The 13380-nt window shown below is 39.1% G+C and overlaps 2 protein-coding genes across 3 annotated transcripts; one reads left to right on the top strand and one right to left on the bottom strand.

The window, feature by feature from the left end:
- The first annotated feature begins 584 nt into the window (after positions 1-584).
- On the top strand, positions 585-5616 carry clec11a (C-type lectin domain containing 11A). 2 transcript variants are annotated; one of them, XM_063496145.1, is made up of 5 exons: positions 585-739; positions 1581-1695; positions 2149-2256; positions 2418-2501; positions 4042-5616. In XM_063496145.1, the coding sequence occupies exons 1-5, from the start codon at positions 635-637 to the stop codon at positions 4452-4454; spliced, it is 825 nt and encodes a 274-aa protein (XP_063352215.1). In that variant the 5' UTR covers positions 585-634; the 3' UTR covers positions 4455-5616. The 2 variants fall into 2 exon arrangements, with proteins under 2 accessions (XP_063352215.1, XP_063352214.1); XM_063496144.1 differs by having other exon boundaries at positions 585-757.
- A 107-nt stretch (positions 5617-5723) lies between these two features.
- Positions 5724-12547, bottom strand: selenol (selenoprotein L). The gene is made up of 9 exons (XM_063496143.1): positions 12355-12547; positions 11669-11747; positions 11530-11583; positions 9665-9710; positions 9353-9480; positions 9045-9159; positions 8135-8257; positions 7509-7646; positions 5724-6106 (listed from the first exon to the last, which is right to left on the bottom strand). Exons 1-9 carry the CDS (start codon positions 12458-12460, stop codon positions 5954-5956), a joined length of 942 nt encoding a protein of 313 aa, XP_063352213.1. The 5' UTR covers positions 12461-12547; the 3' UTR covers positions 5724-5953.
- Between the last annotated feature and the right edge of the window lie 833 nt (positions 12548-13380).

The following is a 13380-nucleotide window of genomic DNA, read 5'->3' as shown; positions in this document are numbered from 1 at the left end:
AAAGGCGCAGTTACTGAAAAGATAGGAAGGATGAAGCTTTAATTTTTTCCTAATTCAATCATAAACTTTGGATGATCCCATATATTTGTTGTTAGATGTTTTCTAAACAGCCATTTTTGAGTATGTTATAAAAGCCCTGGTAAATCCTCAAATACATTAATGCAAAGCTGGTAACAAAGCTGTTTTTCTTGGTTCGTGAACTGTTTACGTTTTAGACATACTGTACATGTTTTCCACCGGACAGAGACCTGTAAATCCACAGTGTGCACACAAAGAGTGGAAATGGGAGGTAGTAGGAAAAACAAAGAGCTTTCCTTTGTTTGAAAGGAGTTCTTGTTCTGAAGGAGGACAGAAGAGCGGGCAGCAGGCAGGCAACAGGGGCTTTATTTTGACTTTCCTGTTTGATACCTGTGATTCCCCCCCCCCCCCCCCCCCTTTTTTTTTTTTAAAGGGGGCTGTACACCAGCTCCCATTCACACATCTAAAGGGAGATTCCTACTGCCTTCCTACTGCTCTTTCAGTGAAAGAGGAGTGAAGGAGAGAGAGAGAGAAACCCAGACAGTGGAGGGAGAGAGACAGAGAGACTAGGAGGTACAGAGGGAGTTTTTGCTGCTGAAGGAAAAGCAGAGTTACTATGAAGCAGAAAATGGGACCGGCTGCCACCTCGCTCGCTCTGCTGTGTTTATGTTCTCTGGGAGTGTGTGTTCCTATGGGGACAGGCAGCGCTGCACCAGCACAGGTCAGGACTTCATATGCTGTATGTGCTCTTTCTATTAGAGGCTGCTCTCACTGTCGTGCATTTTCTTAACTGTGATCTGCCATGCCTGTTTGTTAGGTTGAGACTCTGATCCCTTTCATATGTAGTAAATGTATATGAGTGACTGTGAGTGTTTCAGTGAATGAGGCAATTAAGACACACTAAGGCAGATTTTGTTGTTTTCTTTCTTTATCTTTATGTAAGAATAAAGTGGAAAACATGATGTAATCTGTGTTGATTTATCTACTGTAAGTTATGATGTAATGGAAAGGACATGTGAAGAACTGATGATGACACACCCAGAGAAGCAGATCAACCCGACAGGTTTTTCTTTCATTGGACTTGTCTGTATGTGTGTTTGACTTAAAAATAAAGCACCCCTCTCCTTCCACCATGCCATAAGCCACTGAGGGAACGTGTTGATACTTGTAAATATATTGCTGTTGTCGATCAAAGTCTACACCATGTGAATTCCAGCTAAGATATTCAACTTTTAAATGGTAACATTTTTATCCACTGAGCTATTAAATCTAAATATAAAGTGAAAAACTTGGTTGAGCTCCTCTGTGTTCTATAAGTGTAATAGAAATAAAATTCTTGGCCTGACTTGATATTGAATGCTTCTGCTTTCTGCTATAAGGAAAATATGAATGTAAAACAGCTCCAGATGTGTCTAATCTGGAATTTGGATACAACCCTAATAAGTTTGTTTTGGGAAGAAAAGGAAGTTGGGTTTGGTTTTACTTTAACCACTAAAGCCAAGACACTAAACACACTTACATGTGATGGATTGGGAGTTTTATGTGTGTGTGTGTTCCATCAGGCGTATGAACCAGAGGTGAAGAGGACAAGAGGCGATGTTCCCGATATTCTACCGGAACCTGAAGCAGAGCCAACCAGCCCAGTATCGGACTTTGAGAACTCATACAACTATGTCTGTACGTTATTTTAGAAATGTTGGAATTTGTGTTGGTTTTGGTCATACAAGTCAGAAATCTGTGATGTCACTCATCATCATGATAGCTTTAAGCCTCACCTCAGCGAGATATCTCCCTCAAGAGCTGATAGAGACAAAAAAAAGAGCTAAAAAGAAAAGAAACTCTTGGGGTGGGTGGGGAACCCAAATAGAAAATAGCAAATAAAAAGAGTACAGAGATAAGTTATGCTACCAACGTTGGTTGGTAGGGTGCATCCACAGACTGATGGCCGTATCATTGGACATTCTTGACAGGCTGATTGAGGGCTTTTGTGTTTTGTTTCTGGAGTAAGAAGTGTCCAGATTTTGGAAAGTCGCATATCTGTATGCCGGTAGCCTTCCTTTGTGTGTTCTCTTTCTTAAAAAAATAAAATATCATACTGTGCTCTCACTTCCACTCTACTCTGGCCCACAGTATCCAGACTGGCCAGTATGGACCTAGCCATCCACAAGCTGAATGTCGGTCACTACACTCTGGATGTTAAAGTCAGCCAGTTGATGGATCGTCTCTCCAGGATGGATGGTAAGACTGCTGATGGTGATGATGAAACTGAAGAGTAGGGGTATTAATGCTGTACTACGGGAGCTTTTATTTTTGATGTAGATCTAATGGGAACAAAACCTTTCGCTGTACTTACTTTTATGTTCCCCTCTTTCTCTTGCTCCTCATCACTCAAATGGCAGCTAAAGTCGGTGAGCTGGAGGACAGCATCCGGGAGGTCTACCAACACAGCAAGGACAACCGCAAGGAGATCGGAAGACTCGAAGGTACAAGTGTATCATTTTTCCTTAGATCTACTTCAAGCATCCCATCCTGCACTGTGGCATTTTAAAATAGCAGACTAAATATAGTATAAAAATAGATTTCTATTTTATGTTTTGTAGCATTAAATGATTTGTTAAACTATCAGTAATGAGAAAATAGTGAGAAAAACATATATAAAATACACCTAAAAATTTCATTGGAGGATAAATACTAATTAACAGGGGTAATAAAATCTGAAGGCCAGAGAAGGACAGTGGATATGTGCAAAAAAAAGGGAAGGTTGAATGGCAACATGGACACATGATGCAACATGCAGGAACTAACATATCAACTGTTCAGTAATATGCAAATAAACCTATGTTTGTATCAACAAGGTGTGTTGAAATTTTACAGCATTTCTGTCAACTCTGAGCAAAATTAAAGGGTACGTGAGGTGCACTCATGCCTTTAAACTAAAAATCGTGCTAATGGCTCAGCACTTCAGGCATCAACCAAGTAGCTGTAATAACAAGAGGCGTGACATTGGTTTGGTTTGGTTTTGGGACTTGATGCTCTTAAAAAAAACAAAAAACAAAAGAGGAAGATCAATCAGTTCTCAAGCCTGAAATCAAAACCAGCGTTTCAAAGAGAGAACTGTCACCACTATTTCCCGCACTCCTCTGGCTTGTTTTAGCATGTTTTTATTCAGGCTATGAATCTATTTTGATTCACTCCTCTGGTTGCATGGTAACCATTTTCATTGGAAAATAAACCCACATATGCTACCTGTTCAGACCAACCAGCAGACAAAAACATTTGCATAAAGCTGAAAAATTCAGCAAACACAGATTCCCTTAAGAGACGGTAGAGACCAAAATCCAGCTAAAAATGGAGATAACAGAGCCATGCTAATTTCTCCCGGCTAACATGTTTCCAACAATGACTTTGTAAGGTTACAACATGGTAACAAATTGTTCGACTGCTTTCAAAAGAAAGCATGTTTTAAGATGAAATACTTTTTGTCTTTGCAAATTTTGTGTGTGTTAACCTTCGGGAGCAATTATTTTCAGTTTAAAGAAATACACTGTATATAAAAGATGGACATGACAGTGGCGTTGAGGTCAGTATTTTGTCAGTGCCATTTGAGGGTTTTTGTATGTGTTTTTTTTTCTTTTCTGTTTTGTTTCCTCAACCAGAAGTGATCATATTTTGACAATATGATTTTAGATTGTGGATAGCAGTTTTTAAAATGCTCTAAAAAGTACCACAAACAGCCAAGAGGTTTAGTTTATTTACTCACAACCACTCAAAGCAGCCATGCACCTAATAGTCCATAACTTCAAGATATACCACAATTTAAAAACATTAATAAATTAATAAACTTGGTCTTCCATGCAGTTACAATGAAGGGGAAGATTAGCCATAGAGACCAAAACCATGCATTTTACATGCTTATTTCTATGAGGAATGACTTACTTTTGGAGTCCGCTTCAAGTGGCCAATTCAGAAACTTGTGCTAAATGTCTGAAAACGCACCAGTCTTGTTTTTTCTCTGCTTCAAAGGTTGCGAGAAGGGACAACGGATTGGATACAAGTGTTACCTGGTGTACAACAGCCTGGAAGATTATGCCGGAGCATCCAGGAAGTGCATAGAACGTGGAGGACGCATGGCAATGCCCCGTGATCGAAAGGAGCAAGAGGCCCTGGCTGACTACGTAAAGAACTTCTTCCACCCTGGAAACTGGCCGGTCTGGCTGGGAGTCAACGACCTCCGCTCCGAGGGCTTGTATCTCTTTGACGATGGAACTCGGGTCACGTACTTCCAGTGGCGTAAGCACTTCCTGTCCAGCCAGCCAGATGGAGGGAGGCGAGAGAACTGCGTGGCGATGTCGTCAGATGATGGCGACTGGTGGGACCACTACTGCGATCGAACCATGAACTATATGTGCGAATTTGATGACAGGGTGGCTCTTTAAAAGGAACCTTTTCCAAACAGCCTCTCTTTATGACATTAAACGCCAGCAGAAAACAAAGCCCATTTCAATTTTCTAATAATTTATTTTCACTTAAAACTTTGTAGCTTTGTTTAAGTAGATTCTTGCTGAATGGAAATACTTTATAGTATTTAAAGTGTTTTACAGCGATGTCTCAGAAATCCTTTATTTCTATACAAGATGTGTACTGATTGAATAAGGCTTTATCAGACTTATGAATATTACATTATTCATGCAGCAGCAGTAATATGAGTTAAAGCCAGTCTGGACTCTGCTGTGATTTCATTCATGGAATTCTAAATATTTGTCAAGTTTCCAAAAAAAGAGAAAAATGGAACGCTGGAGTTATTTTTTTCTTTCAGGATCAGCACATACTGAACTTGAAGGGATGAATCAGTGTGTACTCTGGCTAAAGTGGAATTAAGCAGCATTTCTATGTTTCATGCTGAAGATGTTTTAACAAAGTCTAGTGCTGGGTGTGACTTCTGTTATTGCAGTCCCACCCCGAACCCTCTTTTACTTCCTTCAAATGACACATCACTGTGTGCAAATGTATCCTGAACCAGAGTCCGTGCATAAAGAGAAAAGAGAAAACTAGTGTAGATAAAAGCCTGGATGTTTTTTTAAAATCTTTACTAAAGGTTGATTATAGTTTGTTCAACATGTTCAACAGGTAAAAGGGAGATTTGCTTCACTCGTAAGGCGTGGTACTTTTCTTTTTTTTTTAAATAGTACTACTAAATCAGTGGACTAAAATGAGTTTTAATTTTCATACCAAGACACAACCTTTGCAATATCACAACTGTTTAGAAATATAGAGGTAAATTCCTTTTTTATGCTACAAAATAAGTTATAGCTCTTGTTAAATTTTGCCTAAATTCTCACATATGTGGAGAAACTTTGTATATAAATGTCACATTTTTAAAATATAAAGCAAGGGTACATACTTAACCATAAATTAATATGTCAGTATATTTTTTCATCATATTTTTAGTGCTCAGCCTTATCTGGGTAGTGATTTTATCATCAAACTATTCATGGATCATAGATAATATGTTATAAAAATGTTTTTGCAGTAGTGTCATATCACTTTCTGATTTGTGGGTAATGATGTAATTCAAACTGTGTTACCTTTCACTGTCACTTGAGGTCACTAAAATCCAAACCTGTTAAATGCAGCTTTAAAAGGTAAAATTTCTGAAACAAACATCAGTCTTTGTTAACTTTAAATAATACAAATATATTGTCAAATTCTGTTTTAATCAAATCCACTACTTTATTTGAAATGCTGCATCACCACGCTGACGCAACACAGAAGAGCAGATGTCTCTGTCTCGCGCTGGAACATCAGTCGCACCCCTTCATGATGTCATGAGTGTAAGGTGTGACGTCATGAACGCGAGCCAAAGAGCTGCGCTTGCCGTGAGGAGTCAGCAATGCGTTTAACGACTTGTACCCCTGAGGCTGTGTTTGAATGAATTTCACAGCTTCTGCTTGTGAGCAGAGTTAGTGGACTGTCCTGCGGAGTCCAGGGTCTGCAAGACGTCTTCCACGGTCGGCCTGTCCAGAGGGTTTTTAGATGGATGAGAGAGAAGTACCTTCCCTGTACTGTCCAGCAAAAAGTCACCTCCTAGCTGAAAAGACAAACAAACATTATTCAATTATTACCACTCCTGGGGTTTAATCTGTAAAATTTGAAGGTCAGTATGACTTTTTTACGGTGGATGTGGTAGTCCTGTCTTTTATGGAGTATTTAAAATTAATTTTCTAAAAGGAAAGAGTCACCCGGGGATTTAAAGTAGCAATAATGTAAAATAATGAACATGTTGCTCCATAACATGCCGCCTATATTAATAAATAACTGTTTAATCAGTAAAGTTGCATTAAAAGGATAATATTAATGTGTCACTGCCCCCAAGTGGTATAAAAAGGTATTGTAGTTTTAAACTGAACCCTGTGGAGTCCCATAAATAGCCCCAAATTACTTTTTCCTTTAAAGGAACCCCGACTGTTTCAGCTTAAACATTATAGTTTATACTATACATGCCCTCTTCTTCCAAAGGACAAAACACAATAAATATGTTATTGTTTTCTGTGCAAATTATGACCTGCATTTATTCGGTCTGCATGTCTCGCCTGATGCATTTGATGCATTTAACCGACCAAAAGACCTCCCAAGTGCTTCTGGTTATAACCGACGACTAAGTAGTAGTAGTTGCTCTTATATAGTTTGTGAAAAGTGCTTTAAGAAACAGAAAATATTCTTCTGGTGTTCTGCAAGACAGGATTTTTCGCTGCCTTCCCAACCCTGATCACGGAGGTTTCGTGTTCTCTAAAAGGCTGAGGCAGCTACACAGACAGATATAGACACGAGCCTGTAATTAGGGCCACATACATAACCAAGAACATGAAAATGACCTGAAGCAGAGAAGGACTTAATGATGGCACTGGATGTTTATCTCTAAAGTTATTGTTAGAAAAGAATCTGATCCATATCCGGACTTCTACAAACTGAGTTCCTTACAACAAAAGGAGCAGCTAACACACTGACACTCTCACCGTCTCACCTCTGTCATTGTTTTAATTTTGACTTTTAAAGTAAAGTGTCCTCAGGTGCATCATGGTCAGGTTTGAATAGAAGAAGCTGGAAAGAGCACGTTTATCTACCAAAACAGTTAGATAGCCTTCAACCAAAGAGACATCTACAGTGCTTTTGTTCAGTTTAATCATAAGCTGTCTCCATATAAGGTGGCTGAGTGCATCTGAGGGTGTTAGGGCATTTTTTCATTTTATTTCTATGCACACTGTTAATTATAATGTTCAACATTGATCTTATGCATACAATTTAAAAAATATTAATCTCACAGGACTTCAGGGACTCAACTTGGATTTTCATTTTGCTAATATCCAAGGGATAGAAGAAGGATGCGAGATACTCATGCATGTAAATCCATCCTTGGATAGATTTCTAGGATTTCTTCAACGTGTCATCACAAGAGTCTCGTCAAAGGTTTTCACAGACTTGTGCATTCTTACCTGGTAGATGTCTTCCAGCAGACGATGGGGGAAATCTGGGAAGTCTATGTTTGCAACTACATAGTCTGAGTATTGTAGCAGGCAGCCGAACTTCATCACCTTGGCGTAGGATGAGCCAAGGCCAAAACTTCTGTACACCTGTGCCAGAAAAGAGACATTTAAGAACACATGCGGTTTATACAGTAAGTAGCATGCATCAGCTTTGCATTTTTTGCGACTGAGGATTGCTTGTGTGGCATGTGGAAAATGTTCTGTTTTAATATTTGGTTGTTTCCACTTGACTCCAGCTAACATCTGGTGGTTGACTTTTCAGAATAAATGGTTTGGAGGCTGAGGTCGCTGGGCTTTTATGACACATCATCAAACAGCTGCTAAATCCTCCGGGTCCCTCGGTTTGTTTGTACTGAGTCACAGCCACATCTACTTTCTATAAATTACAGTGGCCTATTTAGATTTTATGCACCTCCCGACCAGCACTGAATATAAATATAAAATGTAATAAAATATGCAGACGGACTGACTGTTTTTATTTTAATGTGTTTTAAAGCAGAAGATTCCATCGTTAAATAATTAAAGTTACAGTTTTTGAATCAGATGATCAGAGCGGGGGAAAAAAAAATCTTAACCTTTCTCTGTGGATCCAGCAGAATGTCAAAGGTACATCCAGTCTGCTCCAACCACAGCTGAGCGCCCTCGACGCTGCCAAAAGAAACTACCAAGACCCGCACTGACCGAGCCTTCAGCAGAGCCTGCGGGATGGCACAATGTTAATTACTGATAAACACTGTTTACACATTTAAACAGTTTTAAACCAGTTTTGGCTGCAAGATTAAGTGAAGACAGTCACTATGGAAAAACATCTTAGAATCTTTTGTAGACAGAATGAAGCCTCAAAGAGGTAAAAGGGGTACTTCAGCATCTTGCTAAGCACAATGTTATGAGCTGTCTTGCTAAGAAAAGATAGAGGTTTGTGGCTTCATTGGGATCTCAGTGCTTGCAGCAAAGATTTCTTCCTTGTAAACTAAATGCTTATAAAAAAGATGCAGTAATAAAAAGACGTAAATTATTATGAGCGAACTTGGGTCGTGGGTGTTTTTCCTTCCCACTGTCGCCATGTGGTTGCTCACAGGGCGGGGGTAATCAGAGTAATCCTCTGATTAGTAATCAGAGTAATCCTCTGATTGCTGGGGTTTTCTCTGTATTATTATTTTAGGGTCTCTACCTTACAATAAAAAAGACCTTGAGCTGACTGTTGTTTTTCTGTGATTTTTTTAACCCCCGATACACCTTAAACCCACTACTAACATCACAAACTGGCCTTCATGAATTTAAACCTTAATCTTGGCTTTCTCTGTTCTGATACTAACAATTAATTTGTGGATTACTAAATGACTAAATTAGTAATTCGATTTCCAATTCTGTCTTCATAAAAAAAGTGTGTTTTTGTTTTTTGTGTGCCTGTGGTTTTTCAGTGTTGGAGTTCATTCAGTATGGCGGTGGTTTTTTCTAGTGGAATAAGAATAAAGGTACGCTGACCTGATTGGCCTTCAGCTCGGTCACGTGGTCTCGTCACGGCAGTCATCCAAAATGTCTGAGGAGAACCAGCAGCAGGTTCTGACCCTGACCCAGGTACTGACTGAGAGTCACACTCCTTTAAATACAACAAAAGACAATGAACAAACACATCTTAATGAAACCAATCTCTGGTTTTCATGGAACAAAATAACCTACATGGTCTTCCCAGGTTGGTCAGTTAAGAAACAACACACATCACCTCAAACCAGCTGATGCTCTGAACTGGTTTTTGCTGGTGCACCACATTCAGGCCTGGTTTGCAAACTTACCTTCCACTTCTTCCATCGGTGAATAGAGTTTCTGGGCTCAGACTGTCGGCCGTCTTTCCTCCAGACAGCTGCACATCTGTTGTCTGCAGATCTTTGTCCACACTCTCCAGGAAAGAGTCCCACTCTTTCTGCAAGCACAAACACACACGAAGAAATAGACAGTTTAAAGTGTTCAAAAGGAACTGGTCATGGGTTTAGTTTAAACTCATTTCAACCAGATAAGCTTAATTTTAAGTTTGTGTAGCTCAAAAATAAATAAATAAAGATAATATAACAATAATAAGAAGAAATAACAGTTGCACTTGTACAGACCTCCAGCTGCTGAAGCTCCTGCACCTGCTCTCTCACTGCTGCATGGCTGGAAAAACACACAAGTTTGGTGATAGAGCTTCAGTCAGCACCACACTGCCTGCCACCCAAGATCTATCAGTCAGCATCATAACAGCACTGAGTGCAGCTGAGCTAATACTGCGTTTTTTACACGTGATGCTCTAAGGAGTTACAATTCAGTGCAAAAGTCTTAAATCGCTCCTAATTTTTTCATATTTTGCTAGGAAAATGTCAAACGGGTGCATCAGTCTATTGAAATATAAGCAAATGTATGAGCAAAAACAGAGTTTTTACAATTTTAATTAACTTGAAAGTCGATCTCTGATATGATCATCTTTTTTCTTCACACAGCCTGAATTCTCTTAGGCAGCGTTCTTGGAATTTCTTTAAGCTGTGTTATTTTGGGCATTTTTCAGATTCCACTAAAGATGTAACAAAGTGCCTAAAGATACTATTTATTTATTTATTTTACTAAGTTCTCTACTGTGTGTAGACACAACAATGGTTCATCTGTTATGTACCTTTTTATGATTGAATGATTTATAGATCAGAGTTAAATTGCTTAAACATACTTCTGAAACTGGTCAGGTGCAACAACTGGACTAAAAATGAGAGAAAATGAAGAAGAAAATGTCTAAAGAAAAAACATTACAGGAGAGTCTGGCTGCTTTAACCTCCTAAGACCTGAACTCTTCCACAGAATGCATTTTTAATTTCTCTTTGATATTTGGGCATATTGGGGCCCGATGAATGTAAAAACAAAGAATTACCAGATTTTTTTTTTACCTGATTTTTTGTTTCTAAGAAAAATGAGAGCCACATATGAGGATATTCGTTTAAAATTTCGATAGAACAGTAGCAGTATAATGTCCTTATAAGTGGATATCAGGCCCTTGTAGAGCAAAATTTTGGTCAAAATAACCCAAAATGTGATGTCCACATATGTGGACGCCAGGTCCTAGGACAGGGGTCCCCAATCCTAGTCCGCGAGGGCCGGTGTCCCTGCAGGTTTTAGATCTCACCCTCGGTCAACACACCTGAATCACATGATTAGTTCATTACCAGGCCTCTGAAGAACTTCAAGACATGTTGAGAAGGTAATTTCCATTTAAATCAGCTGTGATGGATCAAGGACACATCTAAAACCTGCAGGGACGCCAGCCCTCGTGGACTGGGATTGGGGACCCCTGTCCTAGGAGGCTACAGCAGAATATAAACATGAGGGGTTACTCAAGACTGTAGGTTGCAGAATACAGCAGATTCCCAAAGTGCCAGACTTTTCAGCATTAATAAAAATGAAGCAACACACACTTACTGACACGTCTTAGGTCTGCAGATGTATATATCTTAGAGTAAATAAGAGCTATTCTTTTCTCCAGCTGTTTTTATTCGAGATCACTTGTAGGTGATTTATGTTACATGATGTAAATGTTGCAAACTAGTAAAGCAATAACTTCTGCTTGGTATGTGCTAAATGCTGTTAAAGATTTATTTGGCAACCACAGCTGTGAAGAGCCTTTCGTCATTTGCGGTTTGACTGACTTAATAATAAAAAAGGGAAGTTAAAAATTTGGGGATGTTTTTGGCAAAGTTTTCAGTTACAAGTGGGACAGAAGAAGAGATTCATCATCTGTGTTTTCTCTCAGTTGTTCCACATTGTATTGGAATTATCACGGTCTCCCTCATACGTTTGCCTCAATAAACATCATTTCATTAAATTTATTTAATATGGCATAATGGTGTCATTGAATTCAAATGCTAGAAGGAATAAGGATAGGAAAATCTAACATCACCCACACAAAATATAAATGGCATTTTATTTCAGCTTGCTATTTAAACATACTTACTGATAAGACTTCTGCCAAACAGCCTCTGCTTCACATTTCTTTTTAACTTCAATGCTGCTCAACAGATTGAACGGTTATTATTTTTCTCATAAAGACACAGAGAAATGTGCTTCTTTAAGCGTCTACGGCCAAATCCTACCTGCTGTAGAATTTAGCTCCAGCTGTGATCAGGCCGAATAAAGTGGTGATTTTATGTGGGACAAAATTCTCCAAGGAGCCTGCATGAGAACAAAGGGCCACAGTTACAGGGTCAAGCTGATTGTGCAATGTCATTGCGTTGGCAATAGGCATGACGGGGATTACATTACACCACCTTCATGCCAGCAGGGCCCTTTTAATCCAGTAACAAGGCTTTAACAATGCTCCAGAAGCCAAGTTATAAAATATTCAATAGGAGACCCAGACTTCATTCAAATTTCTTGCATTTTTATACTCTTAAGATTAGGAACTGTTAAAAAGCAGTTAGTCAACGAAGATAATGCATCAGTTTATCATAAAAAAGTCTGTTCTTCAATTCGGCAGACAAACATAGACATAATTATTGTCCTGTTTTTATTTTGTTTTTTTGTTTTTTACTTCTTTGTAAAACAGCCATAACACACACAGGGTTATTACCTAGTAATAAAGTCTCTATTTAAAAAAAAAAAAAAAAAAAAAGTTAAATGATAATTTGCATATTTTATATGCCGAATTACAAAAGAGGCAGAACAAAATTTTAACAAAGCATAAAAATACATTTCTAGGATGTTTTTAGATATTCTGGTAGCAACACACATTAAAGGGTGAAAAGTTTTCAACAGGGTTTGCGACTAGGATCAGCCCTACCTGCTGCCTCCTCCTTGGCGTTCTGTAGGAGAACTTTGCCCATGTTCACCAGCAGAGTGAGACCATCTGTTAAGGTCTCCTCTGACACGGCCACATCCTCAGCCATGATCACCACATCAGCCCACAGCCACTCTGACAACTAATCTGTAGTCACCTGCACTATAGTGCAGCGATGCTATGCAAACTACATCTTCCATGTGACAAAATCACGTGGGTCTGACTCTGAAAACCTTTATGCAGCACCTAGTGGTGAGCAGGGAGACTTGCAAGAGAAAGTAATTTCTAAAAGAAGCTTTTCTACTCAGCTGTGCAACAAAACTAAACATTAACTGCAGATGAATTTGATCTGCTCTTCAGTTCTGTACACAAACATACTTAATCACTGGCTCATTTGTTATTCTTACAAACGTCTTCCTTCTTATCAGCCACATTAAGCTCCAACAGTCAGTGGAGGTGTATTCAGTTGGGCACTTTCAGCATCAATTATGAATGCTGTCTGTGCTGGGGATACAGTAAAGAGTGTTTACTGTCAGACCTTTGAGGTTCTGAAATTTGCAGCTGACAGTCGGTGATAGTGATGAAATCCTTAGATGACACCGGCTTAGTTAATAAGCAGCTTTTTAGGGGGCAACATGGCAAAGGGGAAACAGTAATCTTACTAGTTTAGATGGTTCAAATGTGACTGAAGGTAAACAGACATGACTGACCTAACATGCTCGATAGACTTGGCTTGTCGACCAGGATTGTGGACGTGATCAGAGATTTTGACAATGATGAGGGTGTGAAATGACTCTTAATGCACAACACTGCAGGAGCCTCAGTGCAAAAACAGAGTTTTGCATTCATTAAATCTGAATGCAAATCTCTCAGGCTTGGTTTCCCAGACATGGATTTAGCCTTTTTTCCATTGGAGAGCTTCCCTGAATGTTTCTTTTATCCTGGGTCTAGGCTTAATCCGTGTCTAGGAAACTGAGCCTATAAAGCATGACCTGTCCACCTAATATATAAGCCCACATACGCTACCAA

The sequence above is a fragment of the Pelmatolapia mariae genome, linkage group LG15 (assembly GCF_036321145.2).
Source record: "Pelmatolapia mariae isolate MD_Pm_ZW linkage group LG15, Pm_UMD_F_2, whole genome shotgun sequence".
In the NCBI taxonomy this organism is placed as follows: Eukaryota; Metazoa; Chordata; class Actinopteri; order Cichliformes; family Cichlidae; genus Pelmatolapia; species Pelmatolapia mariae.
The sequence above is the reverse complement of the archived record's forward strand: the minus strand, read 5'-3'. Positions and strand labels throughout refer to the sequence as shown.

Coding starts and splice junctions, on each gene's coding strand:
- clec11a (XM_063496144.1), top strand. CDS start 635: ATGAAGCAGAAAATGGGACCGGCTGCCACCTCGCTCGCTCTGCTGTGT. Junction 1,696..2,148: donor GAACTCATACAACTATGTCT/GTACGTTATTTT, acceptor TCTGGCCCACAG/TATCCAGACTGGCCAGTATG. Junction 2,502..4,041: donor GGAGATCGGAAGACTCGAAG/GTACAAGTGTAT, acceptor TCTGCTTCAAAG/GTTGCGAGAAGGGACAACGG.